This window comes from Thunnus maccoyii, chromosome 5 (assembly GCF_910596095.1).
Source record: "Thunnus maccoyii chromosome 5, fThuMac1.1, whole genome shotgun sequence".
In the NCBI taxonomy this organism is placed as follows: Eukaryota; Metazoa; Chordata; class Actinopteri; order Scombriformes; family Scombridae; genus Thunnus; species Thunnus maccoyii.
Window position 1 is genome coordinate 27,832,116 of NC_056537.1, and position 17,233 is coordinate 27,849,348.

General features: G+C 39.6%; 1 protein-coding gene across 2 annotated transcripts in view; it reads right to left on the bottom strand.

Annotated features, from left to right (window-relative positions):
- Positions 1-14,686, bottom strand: part of wwp2 (WW domain containing E3 ubiquitin protein ligase 2) — a 63,108-nt gene extending 48,422 nt beyond the window's left edge. The window contains exons 1-5 of one of the 2 annotated variants that reach the window (XM_042411746.1): positions 14,599-14,686; positions 13,260-13,341; positions 7,431-7,587; positions 6,798-6,919; positions 4,827-4,964 (exon numbers count right to left, since the gene is read on the bottom strand). In XM_042411746.1, the coding sequence (XP_042267680.1) occupies positions 4,827-4,964; positions 6,798-6,919; positions 7,431-7,587; positions 13,260-13,329 (487 nt within the window). In that variant the 5' untranslated portion in view covers positions 13,330-13,341; positions 14,599-14,686. The remainder of the gene's footprint in view (positions 1-4,826; positions 4,965-6,797; positions 6,920-7,430; positions 7,588-13,259; positions 13,342-14,598) is intronic. The other variant, XM_042411747.1, reaches the window with a different exon arrangement.
- Between the last annotated feature and the right edge of the window lie 2,547 nt (positions 14,687-17,233).

Genomic DNA, 17,233 nt, shown 5'->3' on the forward strand with positions numbered 1-17,233 from the left:
TTTCTCCACATCTTTCAATACAAGGGTTTGTTTATGAAGCCTGCTCTGTCTGTGTGTGTGTGTGTGTGTGCGCGCGTGTGTCAGAAAAGCTGCCAGGGGAAATTAGTAAAACCTCCGAACTAACAGAGGTGCGTTCAGAGCGTGAACACAGAGTGCCTTAACACCACCAGAAGGAAACACACTCCCACCTTTATACACTTTATATATTCAGGCAGCCCGCATGTCCCCACATACACATTACCGAATGTAAAACACATGTACATGCACACACATACACACAAGCTCAAAAACACACGCCTGCATCTACACAAGAAACCATAAAACACACACACGTAAGACAAGTGCCTCAACTTGAGACCCTGCTTATAGAGGGCATACTTCTGTTCACTAACCTCTCCTCCCTCCCCGCACAAAACATACATATATGTACACACACACACACGACCTCTGTCATCTCTGCCCCTGCGAGCCAGGAGAGGAAACCCCCCCTGCCGCTACCATGCACACTGCTTTGGGATCACAGGAGGCGATTGTCCTGCCGAGCTGCAAGCAATGAGACTCAATTACGCAATTCTCTGAAACAAATTAGACAAAAGCACTCCTGATGTCTGTGATTATGTGCGTGTGAGCGTGTGTGTACACAAGTTTTAAGAGAACACCAAACAACAGGCCATAAAGAGAACAGGGGGGAGGCAGGACTCTTTTCATTGTATGTTAACCTATAACCTGCACACACGTCAAAATTATTGACACAAGTTTCTTTAACTGCATTGTGAGGAACTCTCATTTACAATCCTTATGTCCTGACCCTGAACATACCTTTAAAAAGGACTAGTTCTACACTTTGGGAAATATGCTTATTCACTTTCTTACCAAGAGTTAGGTAAGACGATTGATACCACATACCGTATCTGTTTGTTCAATATAAAGCTGGAACCAGCAGCCAGTTAGCTTTGCATAAGAGGGAAATAGCTAGCCTTGCTCTTTTCAAAGGTAACAAAATTGAGCGTTCTAGCAACTCTTAAGTTCACTAATTAACATGTTATATCTTTTTGTTTAATTCATACAAAAAAACAAAATGTAAAAGCAACAATTCAATGTTATGGGTGGGGGATGGGGGGTGGGGGGGTTAACTACTCCTCTAAGGCAGTGTTCCCACTTTTTTGTGACCACCGTGACCCCTACTCGCAGACATCAAAAGTTTGTGTAGTATAACTTTGTTTTTTCTTCTTTCCATTTCCATTAATCATACTGTGGCCACTCAGATTTCTCTTCTGAACCATTGGAGGTTCCCAACCCTTTGATTGTGAACCGCTGCTTTGAGGAATATACTGTAATTTATGGTCATTTTCCCCCTATAGCCAAATTATCTGTCAAGTGATAATTGTGCTGGCATGCAAGAGTGGAGTAAGTCAGCCGGAGACATATAGATTTTGGTGACTGTGTTCTCAGAACTTGACAGGTATTTTACACCAACAGGGCAATCTATCAAATCCTCTGTTTATCCCATCCAAACCTGAATCTAAATCCAAACCATAAACTAGCCCACTTCATAGGTGAGGACTTGCAAAATGTGAACATGAAGATATGTGGTACAACAACAACAGCATGTGTATGCGTGCGGACACACACACACACACACACACACACACACACAAACACACACACACACACACACAACTCCTCTTAACTTCTCTTCACATCTAAACATTCACAAAGAGAGACATTTATGCAGCCCATGCTGCGGCAGGCCTTGGCCCTTACTGCTGGCCCTGTGTTCATTCACACCAGAATACACTGTGGGCTCTGTGCGGCGCTCTATGAAAAGACGTGTGTGTGTGTGTGTGTTGCATAGAGATGGAGAGGAGATGAATGCATGGACATGGCTATGGTTTTAAGCAGCTTAATAACTGTGTATTTGTTAAAAAAGACACCTAGTCTTTGCTTCCAAACCATAAAGGAAAGTAAAATGTTAGCGTAGCACCTGGAAACGGAACATACTGTTGACTGAATGTCAATAAGTCTGTGGAGGGTTTAAAATCTTTCCTCTAAGGGCTATGAAATGATTTTATATTGGTTTGGGAACAGTAACACAGGCACTCAAATGTCAGTGTTAAAGTTGTGAAGGTCGATATGGTAGCAACACTCCAGCTGTACGTAGCAAATCTTTTCTGCGGGTATTCAGTTACTCTTAAGTTTAACAATATGCTTGACATGTTATTCTTGGCAAGACAGACTCACTATTTAAACAATGTCCACCCTCTACTAAATCCCAGGCATTACTGAAATAAATAAATACACATAAACGGTAACCCTAACCATTATGAAAACTGGCTTCTTCTGTTGTCAGGTTTGACACAGTGCAGCAATATTTTTGGACTGAAGCTTCCACCGTTCCACTTTTGAGGTTAGTCTATAAGCCCGTTTATGTTTTACCTTTAACAAAGAAAACTCACTACAAAGTGAAAAGATAAGCAATCATGACAGCAATCAATTAGAATGATCCAAAAACCAATATAGGTTAAAAAAAAGTGGATAAAAACACATCCCACGAAGAAGCTGTGAGTGAAAGGTGGACATTTTTAAAACTTAACGGTGTTCTGCTGATCTAACATTTTAAGGAATCATGTTGGGCTCTCTAAGGGTTACAATAACAAAAGTGCAATCAGACTTTAATTTAAGTCTGCTCCGTGAAACATCTAACTGTTCCTAATGAGAAGAGTCCTGAGGCATACTGTACGGTGTCAGGGCACAGATCAAACATACAGTGTACTGAGGTTTGAGAACATGCAGAGCTGTTTGCCAGGATGGAGTTGACAGGAGGCCAATGAAGCGAAAGAGCCTAGCTAAAGCTTTCTGGTTCACTGACAGAAGACTGAGATGTTTCTCAGTTAAAGAAAAGAGGAATTGTTACTATACTAGAATAACACCTATTCTCTTATACATGTCAGCTGGTGTTAAATCTGACCGATTCTAAATGTTTGACTGATTTAAAAAAAATTCTGTTCCAATATATCAACCAATATTTGTTTTTCAATGTTAATATATGGTATTAACAAACATTTCTGAATATTATTAACTCAAACATACCTCTGGCTTTTCTTGTTCTGCCATTACTTATTGCTTGATGTACAGTCCAGACAGTTGGTATTTGGACAGTTAGACATTTATTTGTTCTTCAGGCTCTGCGTTTCAACACATTCGATTTGAAATTAAAATAATAGATTCTACATTAAAGAGCCAAGTCTGAGCTTTACTTTTAGTAAGTTTACATCAATATAGGAAGAACTGTGTGGGAGATTTAAACCTTTTAACACATGATGCCCAAACTTTAGTGGTTCAAAAGTAATTGGACACTTGGCTACTAAATGTTTCTTGGGTAACTGTGTGTTGTTTCAACATTAGTTCATGCACAAAAGAGAAAACTAATGAAATTTGAAGAAACTATATTATGTCAAAGGTGGACAACATTCATTGCACCAGATTTGATTTTCATTATCGATCCTATTTAGTTTTTACTTCACTAAACAATAGAAAACAACATAACTTCAAGTGATAAATAAAAACATTTGATCCAGATAATATTCTATGCACTAGTCTGTCACCACATAAATTACACATCCAAGTCTCAAAACCCTCCTCCCATCATGACAAAAGACCCAAATGTGTTTGAGCACAAACACTATTAATTCAACATTTAACATTTAGAAAGTTGTCATTTACACAATGTAAAACCTCTGGCTTTTTCCATGGAGGGAACACACTCATTACCAGGGTGGAGAGACACACAAACATCAAGCACTGATTCATGTGCATGTGTTTGTGTGTGTGTATGTTAGTGCATGTGTGTGTGTGTGGTTGTTGGCAATATTAACACACATTTAAGAGAGAGGAAGGGAAAGAGTGAGAGGAAGAGTGATGTCTTAATATTGTGGTGTATTCTGTACTAATAAGCTGTTTGGATTTCTGTGGGAAACAGTGTGTGCATGTTCACTTGAATATGTCTTCGCTGACGAGTAAAAACTTTCTATTTCCAAAAAGCCGACATTTCACAAACTGAGAAACCGCTGGTGATATGAGCTTTGCTCTGCATTTTTGTATTCGTCCACAAGGTTTATAATATGTTTAATCAGCCCAAAGTTTGTTTTGATTCATGTATTTCTTGCAGATGTATACATTCACTTGGAGGAGGCTTCAAGTATCCACATCACACTTGTGTAAGTTGAATATTGGACCAGGATTAGCTTCCGAACTAGTTGTGATGTCACAAATCATGCTCGTAGACCTGCCACTTCAAATCTGATTTTCAATTAGCAGAAAGAAACTTTCCACTGCCGGCAGATAAATGTGAAAACAGCCTTCTAGTGTCAAACTCTGCATTTACATCATTCTGCACAGTGACGCTCAAACATTCAATTGTAGGAACAGGAAGAAAAACATATTTTTAGTGGAGGGAGACTTTAACAATTCAATTCACTTTTTCTTTGAGAAGGTTAAGCTGCTGTTTTTGGCATGAACTTTAATGCTCTGATTTGCCTTATTCTTGTTATATCTTATTTCCTTTGCTCTAGCTTTATTACATCTCTAAGGTAGTTCAGTCTTTTCTCGCTCTATTCAGTGTCTGACTGTGTGGTTCATAAACCATCACATTCACCACTCTCCAGTTACAAGTTTTTCACTCAGCAGCACTGATATCTATGTGCACATGGCCTCAGTGTGAGTGCTTGTCTAGGTGCTTCTCTGCACATTTCTGTGTCATTACCTTCACCTCTCTGCGAGTGTGTGTGTGTGTGTGTGTGTGTGTGTGTGGTAAAGGCGGGACTCACTGTCTGCTGCTGTGCTGCCATTGGGCAGCGAGCCCAGATCAACAACCATGCCGTCCAGACAGACGTTGAGCTCGCCTCCCGCTACAACCGAGCCTTTGTTCTCCGTCTGCAGCACCAGACTCAGCTGGACATTCTCCACTAGAGGGGGGAGACAGAATGACACAGAGAGAGGATGAGTGGTTGCGAAGGTAGAAAACAAAGGTGGCAGGGAGAGGAAGAGAGGTTGAGTTGGAGGGAATGGAGAAAGTGAGGACAGAAGGAAATAGGACATCCTCTGTTATTGCTCTACAATGAGACAACAGTGTGAGCTCATAGTGTATTTTCTTCCACAGTGATATCAGTGAAGGGTCAGCCAACTCCGCTGACACATACATGACCACAAGAAGAGGTATTAGACACGTTGGACAATGGAGCTGAGCCTGGGCTGAGTCTTCACTTCCTCTACGATCAGACTATATCCGATTTACATATTCTAACTGTGTCACCTCTACACATAACTTATTTGAATAAAATGTGTTTTTGTACCAGAGCCGACTCAAGAAACCAGACATATGAAGCACTAAATGAAAGAATTTGGAACAAAGCCAATAAGACATATCACATCCATCTATACTGGGGGTCAGAAGCCTCATGGTAATGCATCTCCTTACACAATCAGTATGGAGAGTATGGAGAATTCAAAACGCACAGCTTGATGGCAGATTTAAGCAACGGAGTCCTTAAGGGCATTACATCATGTTGCTCAATCTCCTCCAACGCAGGACTGAACAGCTTCTAGCAAGTTATTCATGCCTATTATTTGGAAAAACAAGATTTGATATGATATCTCCAAGTTAGGCTAAATGTTGAAAGAAATATTAGAATTAAAGAGGGAACCTGAACGAGTCTGGTAAATGTACTGACTGTGTAAATGTTACCTTGACATTTACACAAATGTCATTGATGTACTGAATTGACATCAATCTGATAAGACTCATATATAATTTGGATTCGGAAGATAATTCATATATTCCAACAGAAGATTTAAACATATAAGCTCAGGACAATGCAAGCAATCCTCCTGGAAGAATATTATCAGCTGTTTCAGTACTAAACATCGACAGAGTGACAGAGAAGCTTAACAGTCAGTTTATAGACGGACTAGTTTTAGCACAATATATTTAGATAAACTGATGAAGTTTAAAGCCTCCGCAAATTATTTTGTACAAGTGAATAAAATACATTTTCAAGACTGACTTTCACTTTAAGACTAAAACTGTGTCTGGTTGTTGTTGTTGTTGTTTAGTGGAGCATTCAGGTGATCCTCATCAGCTCATGATAAGTAAATATCATGTGACCCCGCCATGTTTACCAGGCATTTACCCCCAGGTGGTCATAATTTACTGGTAAACATATCATTTGAAGGGGACCACTGAAAAGCTACTGTAAAGTGCCAACAAAGGAAGCCAGGCATGAACTCCACTGTTGTTATATGGATAAATTATACGCGGGCAACTTCCTGGAAATTACCTTGGAAATATTTGACTTTATGTGTTTACAAGGAGCAGCCAAACACTCTTCAGAAGCTCAGAAGAACACGCTTGTGTCCTGCGGCTGGATCCAGCCTTCAGAGGGTCCAGCTACTGTTCTTTGTATTGATAGAGTTGTTAATTACTGGACGCACTTCAACACAGCAGGGGAGTAGGACAACACTCAGTCTCCTCTCTTTCCTTTTTGTTACTCTTCCTCTCTAATCTTATTCTCTCTTTACCCGTTTTCCAATTCTGTACATCCTTTGTATTTCATTTCCTGTGTTCATATTTGTTATACATCATCATTCTCATTTGCTAATATTCTGCATATAAGTTAGGTTATACCTTATTAGAAACTGTGGAGAAATAAATCTCAATATGTATCCTTCCGACTTAAGAAATTGGTGTAGTCCTTCACGAGTAAGACTTTCTAAGTGTGTGTGTGCGTGCGTGTCCTTACTCTTGCCATCATGTGTGCGCAGTGTGTCCAGCAGGTCTATGGTGGCGCTGCCCAGTAACTCCTTCCTCAGGGTGTGGCAGCTCCACAACTTGAGATCCAGACGACTCTGAGGCGTCACGTTACTGTAAAACACACAAAGTAACACACACACACACACACTGTCAACTCAGCAGTTACCACACATCCTTAAAAATACATCACATCATGTCTATCAGTACATCTAATCAGTTGTGCACTAATACCAGCATAAAGCACTCTTGCTACATACTGACGCAGTCATCTTGAGCTTTCTCTGACTTTCAGTAAAGCTGTATTTTATTTCTGAGTCCGGTTTTATATTCCTTATTTTCCAAATCCATCACCAACTATGTCACAATACCCGTCTTACTTTTACTTTCATTTTCACGGCAGAATCAGCCCTACTCGAACTAAACGTGTGCACTTACACTAAAATGAAATATTCTGACATTTGAAACCTTTTCCTTCGTTGCACAGCGTGTATACGTACACACATAACACAGTAGAATGGATGCAATGTTTCTTTATGTTCCATATAATTGTTTGCACAGGTTTACGAACAATAAAATACAGGATTCTATAAAAGTCAGTGTGTGTGAGTAATGGTGCTCTCACAGGGTGAGGTCTTCGTTCCACTGCAGCTCGAGGTGTCCGCTGCGTTTGCCTGTTTTTTTTGTTTCGCTGGTCAGTCCGTCTGCAGTCACCTCAACGAAGGAGCTGAGCCGAGAGTGACGGTTTGGCAGCTTGGGAGACTGAGGCTTCGCTGAAACCACTGCGCAAACACACATAAAGAAAAACATTAAGGGCAATAAAAAGGAGTACATTAGAATATGTGGGGACTGAGGAGGGTGCTCTTTTTGTGATCAGAGATTAGTAGAGTTGAGGAGTCTAGAGTACACACTGTAACTGCAGCCAAAGTCCAACCACAATAAGGAATCTTTTTCTGTTTTGGGGCCAGTAAGATTAGGTCATCTGCAAACAGAGGCCTTCAAATTAAGTATCTAACAGTGGAAACACAAACACTAGAAAAGCTCCAGCTCATCCAAAACACAGCAGCCAGCATCCTCATGGTTACACACACAGTTGAACACATTACTCTAGTATTAAATCACTTTGTTGTAATGTCCCAGTGCAATACAAAATCTATTTCAAAATTGTACATTTAGTCTTTACTCCCCCAGTATATTTATGAGTTGCTCACTGACTACGGTCCAGTCAGACCTCATCACGTGGTGGTTTTCAAACTGTATCCACAGTAAGATCCAGATCTGGTGTGCGTGCTTTAAATGACTTTGGTCCTGTTCCTGGAACAAAACTGCCCAATAACCTGAGATCTCTCACAACTGTGTCCACATTCAAAAGCTAACTGAAAAGCATTTTTTCAGTCTTAGGATTAGTTAACAGTAGGAGTGTATTTAACTGTGTGTGTGTATGTGGTTTATGTCTGTAGGGAGAATGTGGTCCTTTGGGTGGGAGGGGCGGTTATTCATGTAAAGCACATCAAGTTTACTTGAAATAAGAATATATACCTGTAAATGAAATGATCTTGTCTGACTAAATGTTCCACGGATCTTGTCAATTCATTGATATATATACAGTTATATATTAAACCAGGTTGGACTTTACGCCAGTGCTTTGGAGGGAAGTAATCTATTTGAGAATATTTCATGCTTTTATATGCCGTTTCAGTTACATCCTATCCTAGTTTTATTCAGCAGCAACTTGCCAGTGCCTGTATGAGTCAAAAGCTTTATGAAAAATGAAAAGCGGGGGAGAAAAAATGTTATTTTGCTGGACATGTCTGCGCCAAAAGTGACTCTGATATCATGTTTCTTCATTTCATTGCTCATGTCTCATTGTAATTACATAACCTCATTGCTCAGGTTAGGTAATTACAGTGTTAATGCTAAAGAGCAGCTCTGTGAAACATGATAACTACTGTTATCAAAGCTTCAGAGACTAAAAAGAAAGCAGTTAGCTCTGTTGGATCAAGGGTTGAAAACTTTATGAGGCAACTCTATAAACTTCATGACATGATGTTAAACTGAGATTATTTTTCTAATGCTTGTCAGACGATTAAACATCAGATATTTTAACCACTTAAGCTTGATGTAACTGGTGTAACTGATCGGTGAGGAAGCAGCCTGACAGTGATCTGTTTTCAGTCAGACCTGAGGATGGCAGGTTTTGGTTCTGGCAGCATCACTGTGTGTTGATGGTGGGGCGAGCAAACAAATAAATATAGACATCGCCCTCTAGTGGAAGAAATACAAAGATGTGGGGTTTCAGGAAATAACACAGTCATGATGAGGTCTAGATGTTAAAACAAAAAAAACATTCCAGCCAAAAAAAAAAAACTGGTGCAAGGATACCAAAGGGCATTCTTCATCCCTGTTGGAAAGTTTCAGGACTTTTCCTCACCAGTTGGACTGTGACTAAGTTACTAAGTTGTACATTCAGTGTTGTCTTATTCTCTTTCAACATTTCCTTCTTTGAAAGTTGATGAAACTTATGGTTCCTCTCTGAACACACATCTTCCATGATATTTCCAGGGATGCAAACAGGTAAGGGGTAAAAAAAAAAACGTGAACACTTGTCTTTGGTCACTATAACTACAATAAAACTATGAAAAAAATAATGCTACTACCAATGAGGAAACAACAGAGTGTTACTGTAATACTCTGTTGTTTACAATATGTATCTAATAAACTAAGGGGTCCATTATTGCCGCGTATCACTTCATCTTCTCTGTATCTTGGTGTGAAGTTTGAGGTAAACAGATGAACAGTGCCATGAAAAAAAAAACGCTGACTTAGCACTTTTAGAAAATCAAACCATTTGTCATTTTGCTGTTGTCTGTTGTTTTGCTGTTGTCATGGTCACACACAAGACGCACTTCGAGACACGCATTAGAGGTTCTCGGCGTTGACATGAGTAGATGCTTCCAAACCACATAATTGGATTTCTGCGCTCCAAACCGAGGATTTATATCGCTGAAGTTAAAATGAACCAATTCTCCTCAGATCTACACAAATCTGGTAGGTGACCTGTTTTGATCTCAAAACGGCAAATTTCACTGGAAGGTGATGACCTCACATCTATGTATTTCACTTAGTCACAGCACTGTTGGGAACACCGCAACTGGGGGTAAAAGTCTACAGCTGGGCTCAGACAGGCTTGTTGTTGGCCTGCTGAGAATCGCATGTGTCAGTCATCAGACCCAATTTGTTTGTCCTCAGCCATTTCTGGATTCAAGATAATTGGTTGGATGAATAAATAATGACGATGAGAAAAAGAAGGGGAGAAAAAAAAAAAAAGTTTCTGTGTTCCATCTCATCGCAGACGAGCGCTGGCTGAGACAGGTTGATGATCTCTGAACTCAAACATCTAGCATAACAAAATGTGACTCATCAGCAGCTCTCTGGAAAGGAGAAGGAAGTGACACAGAGAGGGTGGAAGAGCGCCAGAAATTAAAAGAATGAAAAGTAGGTTTTGACAGAGCGAGAGGAGGTGAGAGGGAAGGAGAAAAGGTGGATAGTGAGAGCAGATCAATGGCAGAGTGAGAGTGAGGAGGCAAGTCAGAACTCGAACGATTAAAAGTGAATTACACTGAGGGTTTTTTTTATTAACTGTTGACTGTGAATGAGTGAAATGAGACTCAAAATAAAATAATAAAAATAATTGCTGATAAAATAATGCAGATACTTTAAAAACTTTTAAAAAATAGACAAAAAAGACATTCCCCATATTATATAATAGTAATATGAGGACTATAGATGTTATGTTTTTGAGTGCATGTTTGCATGATATGGACTAAGCCAAAGTGCAAGATTACCATATAATAAGCTAATACATGTGACATATTGTGTCTGAAAACCAAAACAACTGAACTCCAGAGTCAGTCTATAATTCTCCCAGAGAGATTCCTTTATATAATGTGTCTCCATAATGCATGAGAATATGACTGTTTTATGTGATGGAGAATATTTTTATCCACAGTCAGCTAAAGAATGTACATATACTGTTAAGATTTTTTTTTTTGCTTTTTTCTAGTATTTCTCTATTTCATGTTTATATGTTATGTTTCTTCTCTCTTCTAAAAAAAAACAACACACATATATACACACACACACACACACGTACACGTTAGTTGCATGTCATCCTCCACCCACTATTTTTCCTGTCTGCATTTCTACTTTAAATATCACATTAAAAAAAGAACAGTATTTGCTGAGACGTGGTAACACATCACTACATAAAAGCCCAAACAGGTATGTAAAACGATCAGACCTGTTTTTAGCAATGTCCCTAAAAAGATCTTAGCAATTAAATTGCTGCTACAAAAATAAGGCCCAAATTGTCATAAACCTAGAATAGCCTTTAAAACTAGAGTATGTTTTATCCTAAAAGGAAATACACACTGAGATAGTATTCTTTTATGTATGATACTATTATCAATCAACATAGTGTGTGCTAAGGTGTTAGCATGGAGCACAAAAGGCAATCTTCTACCAGACGAGCATTGACCATTTTCATCACCACTATACAGTCACTTTCACACTGCAGGACGAAGTGGATCAAATTTGCATCGTCTCTTCATACTGTAAGTGACTCAGATCTGTTTTCGTAGTGAAAGAAAAACTTCTTCCCAATCACTTGTGTGTTCCTAAAGCTGATCTGTATCAATAAACATTCACATCAGAAACCATGTCATCTGTACATCCATCCGACACAACATTTATCATACCTCCATGCTGGTGACAGCTGTGACAGAGGTGTTCCACTGATAGACAGAGAGGTGTTACACCGTGTAATTACCGGGAATGTTGCTTCAATACAAGCATAACTTGAAGTGATGTAACTGAAAGCAAATAAAAAGGCTGAACAGAGCCACAGGGGAACAAAGCTGCACTGTAGGGACGATGGTAACAGCATTAAGAAGTGGCCACTGCTGGATAGTGTGTCAACATTACAATGAGCTGGACTGTGTTTCATGTGATAAACCAACCGAGTGTGAATCCACTTGAGTATACTGGAATTTACATCATTGCCAGTGTCGTTTGCTCTGGCTGGTCAGATTAAAAGGATGACTTGTTTAGGATGATACTGGTTCATGTAATATAAATTGAATGATCAGAAAATGGGCTAAAAACTTAGTGTAATCTGTTAAAGGGGACATATTATGCTTTTTGTGATTTTCTGTTATTTATATACTGTTATGATGTTGGATATATAACGCTAAATATGGTCAAAGTTCTAAAACTTGTAGAAATGTAGAAATGATCCATCCAGGTCAAAAGCCAGGGCTTCAGCCTGCACTTTGTTTGCAATGTTTCTTTCTACCCTGCTGACGAGCTGACATCAGCTTGTCGCACATGCCCATAAATTGCCATTTGTTGAGTAGCATTGGTTGCTAAGATTATTGCTAAGGTTTTTCCGTGTGTTGTTTGTGTTGTCCACTCTCATTTACGACTCAAACATGTATGGATGTATTTGAGAAGTTGACATTTCGAGTGAAGAGCAACAAAGAGAAGTGAAATCCTGCCACTATGGTTTGTTAATGTAGCTGCTGGAAGTCAGCCGGCACACTGCTTCTAACAGCTAACCAATCAGAAGAGAGTGGGCTCATCGCGGTAGGAGCCTTAAAGAGACGGGAGCTAAAACAGTCTGTTTCAGACAGAGGCTGAACTGAGGGGCTGCATTAAGGGTCAGCATAAGATAAATAAGGAGCTTTTTGAAATGTAAATAATGCAAAGATATTCCAGTAGAGCCCCATATTAAAAATATAGGCCTGGAAATGTACAGAATATATCCCCTTTAAATACTGATTGAGTGGTGTGTGCAACACAACACAACGGATGCCACAAGACTGTTCTGTGCCACTCAAGAGTATTTGATAGTTAAGATAAGGCATACACAAATCTACATTTATTTGACACCATCTGATTTGTCCTGATTCTATTCCCATTTAATACAGTACACACTGTGAAACTGCTGCACATCCTCTCTGAACAAAGCATGAACATAATGTTAGCTTTGTAAACAATAAGAGACCAGTTTTTAAAGTGCCATTCTGACCATAAGTAGTGAGTGCTATTGACAAAAGGGATATAGATTCTGAGGTGTTAGAATGGCTTTTTTTTTTTTTTTTAAAAACAGGAAGAAGTTCAAGTTGAGAGGTTTCATAACGTGGTGTGTAATACAGAGAGGATATCCACATATCCACACATGCTGATTCAAGTGCAGAAATATGTCACCGTGACTAAATAGATGAAGGACAGGGAGGCTCCTTACAGAAATTTGAATACTTTTACTTAGCTGGAAATGAAACACACAAACACTCTGCTTGATCTCCTGTTTTGGTTTCATATTGGAGGGAAACTCCCCAATATTATTTGCATTATGTTACTGTTAGGAATGAGTTGACAGGAAATGATTTTTTACCTTTCAAGATCAGTTGAGACTTTTCAGTGGTCTGGGCACCGCCAGGTCTGTTCACACTGGCAGTTGCCATGACATCACAGCTCTGCAACACAAACAATATCACAACACATTTTCACTGCATCACACAATGACAACGAATATTAACAAAAAATAGCTATATTGTCTTTTAGCAGCCTAGCCAAATGTTTATATGTATATCAATAACAGCAGAGATGACAGATTTTTCTACTCCATCAAACGCATGAGTGCCAAAACCTTCAGACTGACCCGAACAACATCACCTTGAGCAAAGTCAGAGATGTAGACTGCAGAGTTTACTGCAAAAGAGACCTGCATATGTTATAACAATACACATCAAAACTGAACTTTTATCTGGAGATATTGTTGATGCTGATGTTTGTTGTGTAGATCGAGAAAACACTCTGACCCTAAAACTGGTTTGTGCTTGTGTGTGTGGGGGTAGAGGGGGGTTGGGTCCTCATCCTGTTATGAGTGTAACGTTTCTTGCTGCAGCATCAAGGTGACTTGCTGTTGGCATCTCAGCCTGAGAGCAGACAAAACGTGATGCATGGCCAGATGTGACCTGGCCACAATCAAAGCGAATCATTAGGTGATGAATTAACCAAATGGCCACCTGAGGTCTGTCTCAAGGCTTCACACAGACAGATGACAACAAAAGCGAACACCATTTTCTGACAACCTTGTGAAACAAGCTGACCGACACCGCGGCGTTAGTTAAATCCGGTTTCACTCCACACAGACTGATACAGATCGACCTGCTGCACACATCACATTGTCCCTGGATTTAAATACCCTTGGCTGCTGCGCATAAAAAACACAAACACGGAAGATGATCAAGGCATTTCTGTACATCACTGTCAAGTGGCACTAAGAACACATTAACACTTCCGGTAATGTTTTCCAAAATACATTTTTAAGAAGCAAATATAACTCTGTTGCAACGTGTTGTGACTTACGCAATGCCTGTGAGGCAAACCTGTTATGAGAGAAATTAGCATCAAGTCGTTACCATGTAGTATTGTGTACAACACAATACTTGTTTTCACACCACTAAGACCACTTACGCTTGTACTTTGAAGGAAAGGTCAAAACATTTCCGGTCCGATGTGGCTAACTTTAACTGTCTTGACCTAAAAGAAGCTAACTGTTAGCTGGCAAGCTTCGTATGTGGATTTAATAAAAGGACATGTCGATAAAACCTGTTCTAATGATCCGACAACAAGTAAAGCAGCATTGGTAGTTGGGTGGTTCATGTCAGAACGCAGTATATGTACTGACACACCCAGAAAATAAGGTTTAAATGTGGTCTTTCGCGTACCTTTCTCAGCTGTGCTCCGCCGCTGTCGCTAGTGAACTTTCATTTCCGCCTCAGTGACGATACCACGTGACCTGTGGAATATGTTGTTTTTTTTTCATTGCACAAAGGATTGTGGGTCATAATTTGTGATAAACATCATTTCATATCGCTTTATTTATCATACATATTTCAAATCAAAGCCGCACTTACAAGCAGATAAAATAAAATATATAACAAAAGCCAACATTTCAGTAAGGAGTGAAACATACAGTAGAACAAATCAAACAAGAGTCAAAATATAATTCCAAAAATATCAAAACATTGGAGTAAATTTAATGGAAATGAGCTTCCAATACAACCCAATACATTTTTAATGGATTTTGCATAGTACTTATTCAATTGCTTTTATTTTAAAGATAACACTTTATTGATTGGAAATTCAGGTGTCACAGCAGCTGAGCAAGAGTCTGAATAAACATACATAGAATAAGACTAAAAAATCGAATAAAATGTAGAATAAAATAAAGACTATAATACAAAATAAAATAGAGAGACAGTAGTAGGAGAGAGAGAGACATTTTTGGCCACTTCAGGGCAGCAGAAGAAGATGAAATCACAGCATTGGCATATTATCATTTTAAAATGTTGATAAGACTAACATGTTACCAACCTGTTGCCTATAACACACTCAGCTGGCATGGAGCAACATTAGCTTTCATTTTGGTGTGGTTTTACTGGCTACTGGACAAATATAAGGTCAACAGGCTGATAACTCCTGAGGGAAACATCTGGATCTTTAACTGCTATATTCACCAGCTAGTCACTGACTTTGTCTACTCTGCTATTTGGTGATTGTCATGTAGAGTATGGTGGTTTTATCACAGCCTTTTCCCTGAAAACAATTGTCAGCTGAATACTAGACAAAGAGGAACGTACATACATCTGCAGAATTGGGTGATAATTCTCTGTGGGTAAATCACTACAAGTGACCCCTTTCATTTTAGCTCACATGGTTAAATAGTGTCTGGCCTTCTATTCAAGTGTAAACCATTTCTTTACAGTAACATGTGAATGAAAAGACAATACAGTTTGAGTAGCCCGAGCACTATGGGCAGCTTCATGCAAAGTAGAATTTCCTCTTCAGTCCTATTCACAAAGTTGCTGAGCAAGAAGAATGATGCTGAGAGAAAGGGTGGAGTGGACCCTGTTGCTATGAATGTGTGTGTTTCATGAATTAACTTTGAGAGTTAAAGTGTTTGTGTGCCCAATTTAATTTCAATTTCAAAAGGAAGGCATACTGAGCTATATTAATAAGCAAGTTGCCAACATTTTGTGAGATTCAGTGTTGTGATAAATTACCAAAGGTCCATGTTGTTCAATGTGAGAAGTTGTGGCCTCTGACAGACAACCAAGTGATTGATCTGGGATCTGATGCCCTTAGATGCACCTATCTCACACACCAAGCACTCCTGTTTTCTGCCTCTGCCCCCTGTCCACATGACCCCATGACTCTGTAACCGAGCCATGGAGTGTTTTGAGGAAGGAAGGGATGATGCCCACTTTTAGCCCAGCAGCAGGTAGAGAACAAAAAGAATTGCCTTTGTCCTGCTTTACATTATATCACATTGCAGACACTTAACTCCAAATTAACGAGAAGTGCATTTACCTCAAGAGGTACATGTCATCAAATATTTTAAGTGTATTCCCCCCAGCAAAGGGATTGTTCAGTGCTGCGGTATGTGTGCTAGGAGGTCTTTTGTCTTTGGAGATGAGATGTATGTACTATGGGGTGTGTAGTCTGAAAGGGTTATAAGCCTGTGGAGGAAGATAGGCAGTGACTTTGCTGTCCTGATGTCTGTGGAGAGCTCAGTCCACTACAGTGGGTCCCAATTAGAAAAGAGCCTTGACTGAGATGAGCCAACACAGGGTCCTTGGGGTGACAGTGCAGCCATCATTAAGCTTGAACTGGTTGGTTTCTTGCTGTCAATGTTGGCATCACCACAGTAATGTCAACAACATTACGAAAAAGTGTCCACAATAGTCACAATAGACAGTTTTCTCTGGAAACATTTCACTGAAGAAAAATTACCTTTGAAAGGTGTTTGCCACGTGTTCTGAGGTTTTGATGATCCATGATGATAGAGATGACAATGTTGGTCTGTCAATCAGCCGCCATCCAAACAGTACATGACTTTGGTCAAGACTGAAACATCTCACCAACTATTGGATGGATTTTTAAAAGGTTTTGGACAGATATTCATCAATAGGTAGAGTACTTTATTAATCCAAAAGGGAAATTTCAGTGGTACAGTAGCCACTTCTCATTAATCACACAAACAATGACACAAAACAAGTCGACTGTTTCCTGCTCTGACTCTGATTCTCTCCGCTGCGGTGTTGAATGCAGCAAAGTTAGCTGAACTACTTTGGAAGCAACAAACAACCTCCTCTGCAAGTGTGATCGACTCTTCGGATGACAGCGCTGTCAGCAACTGGGCAGAACAGACCCTCTGTACTGCACTAGAATTCTATAACTGAAGTAATACCAGGACTCTCAAGTCTTATTTCTCTGACTGTGTGGAAATCTGATGTTTTCACTTCACATGCTGTTATACCAGTTTAGTGTGGGGCAGCTGCTGCAACCCCCACTCCAAGT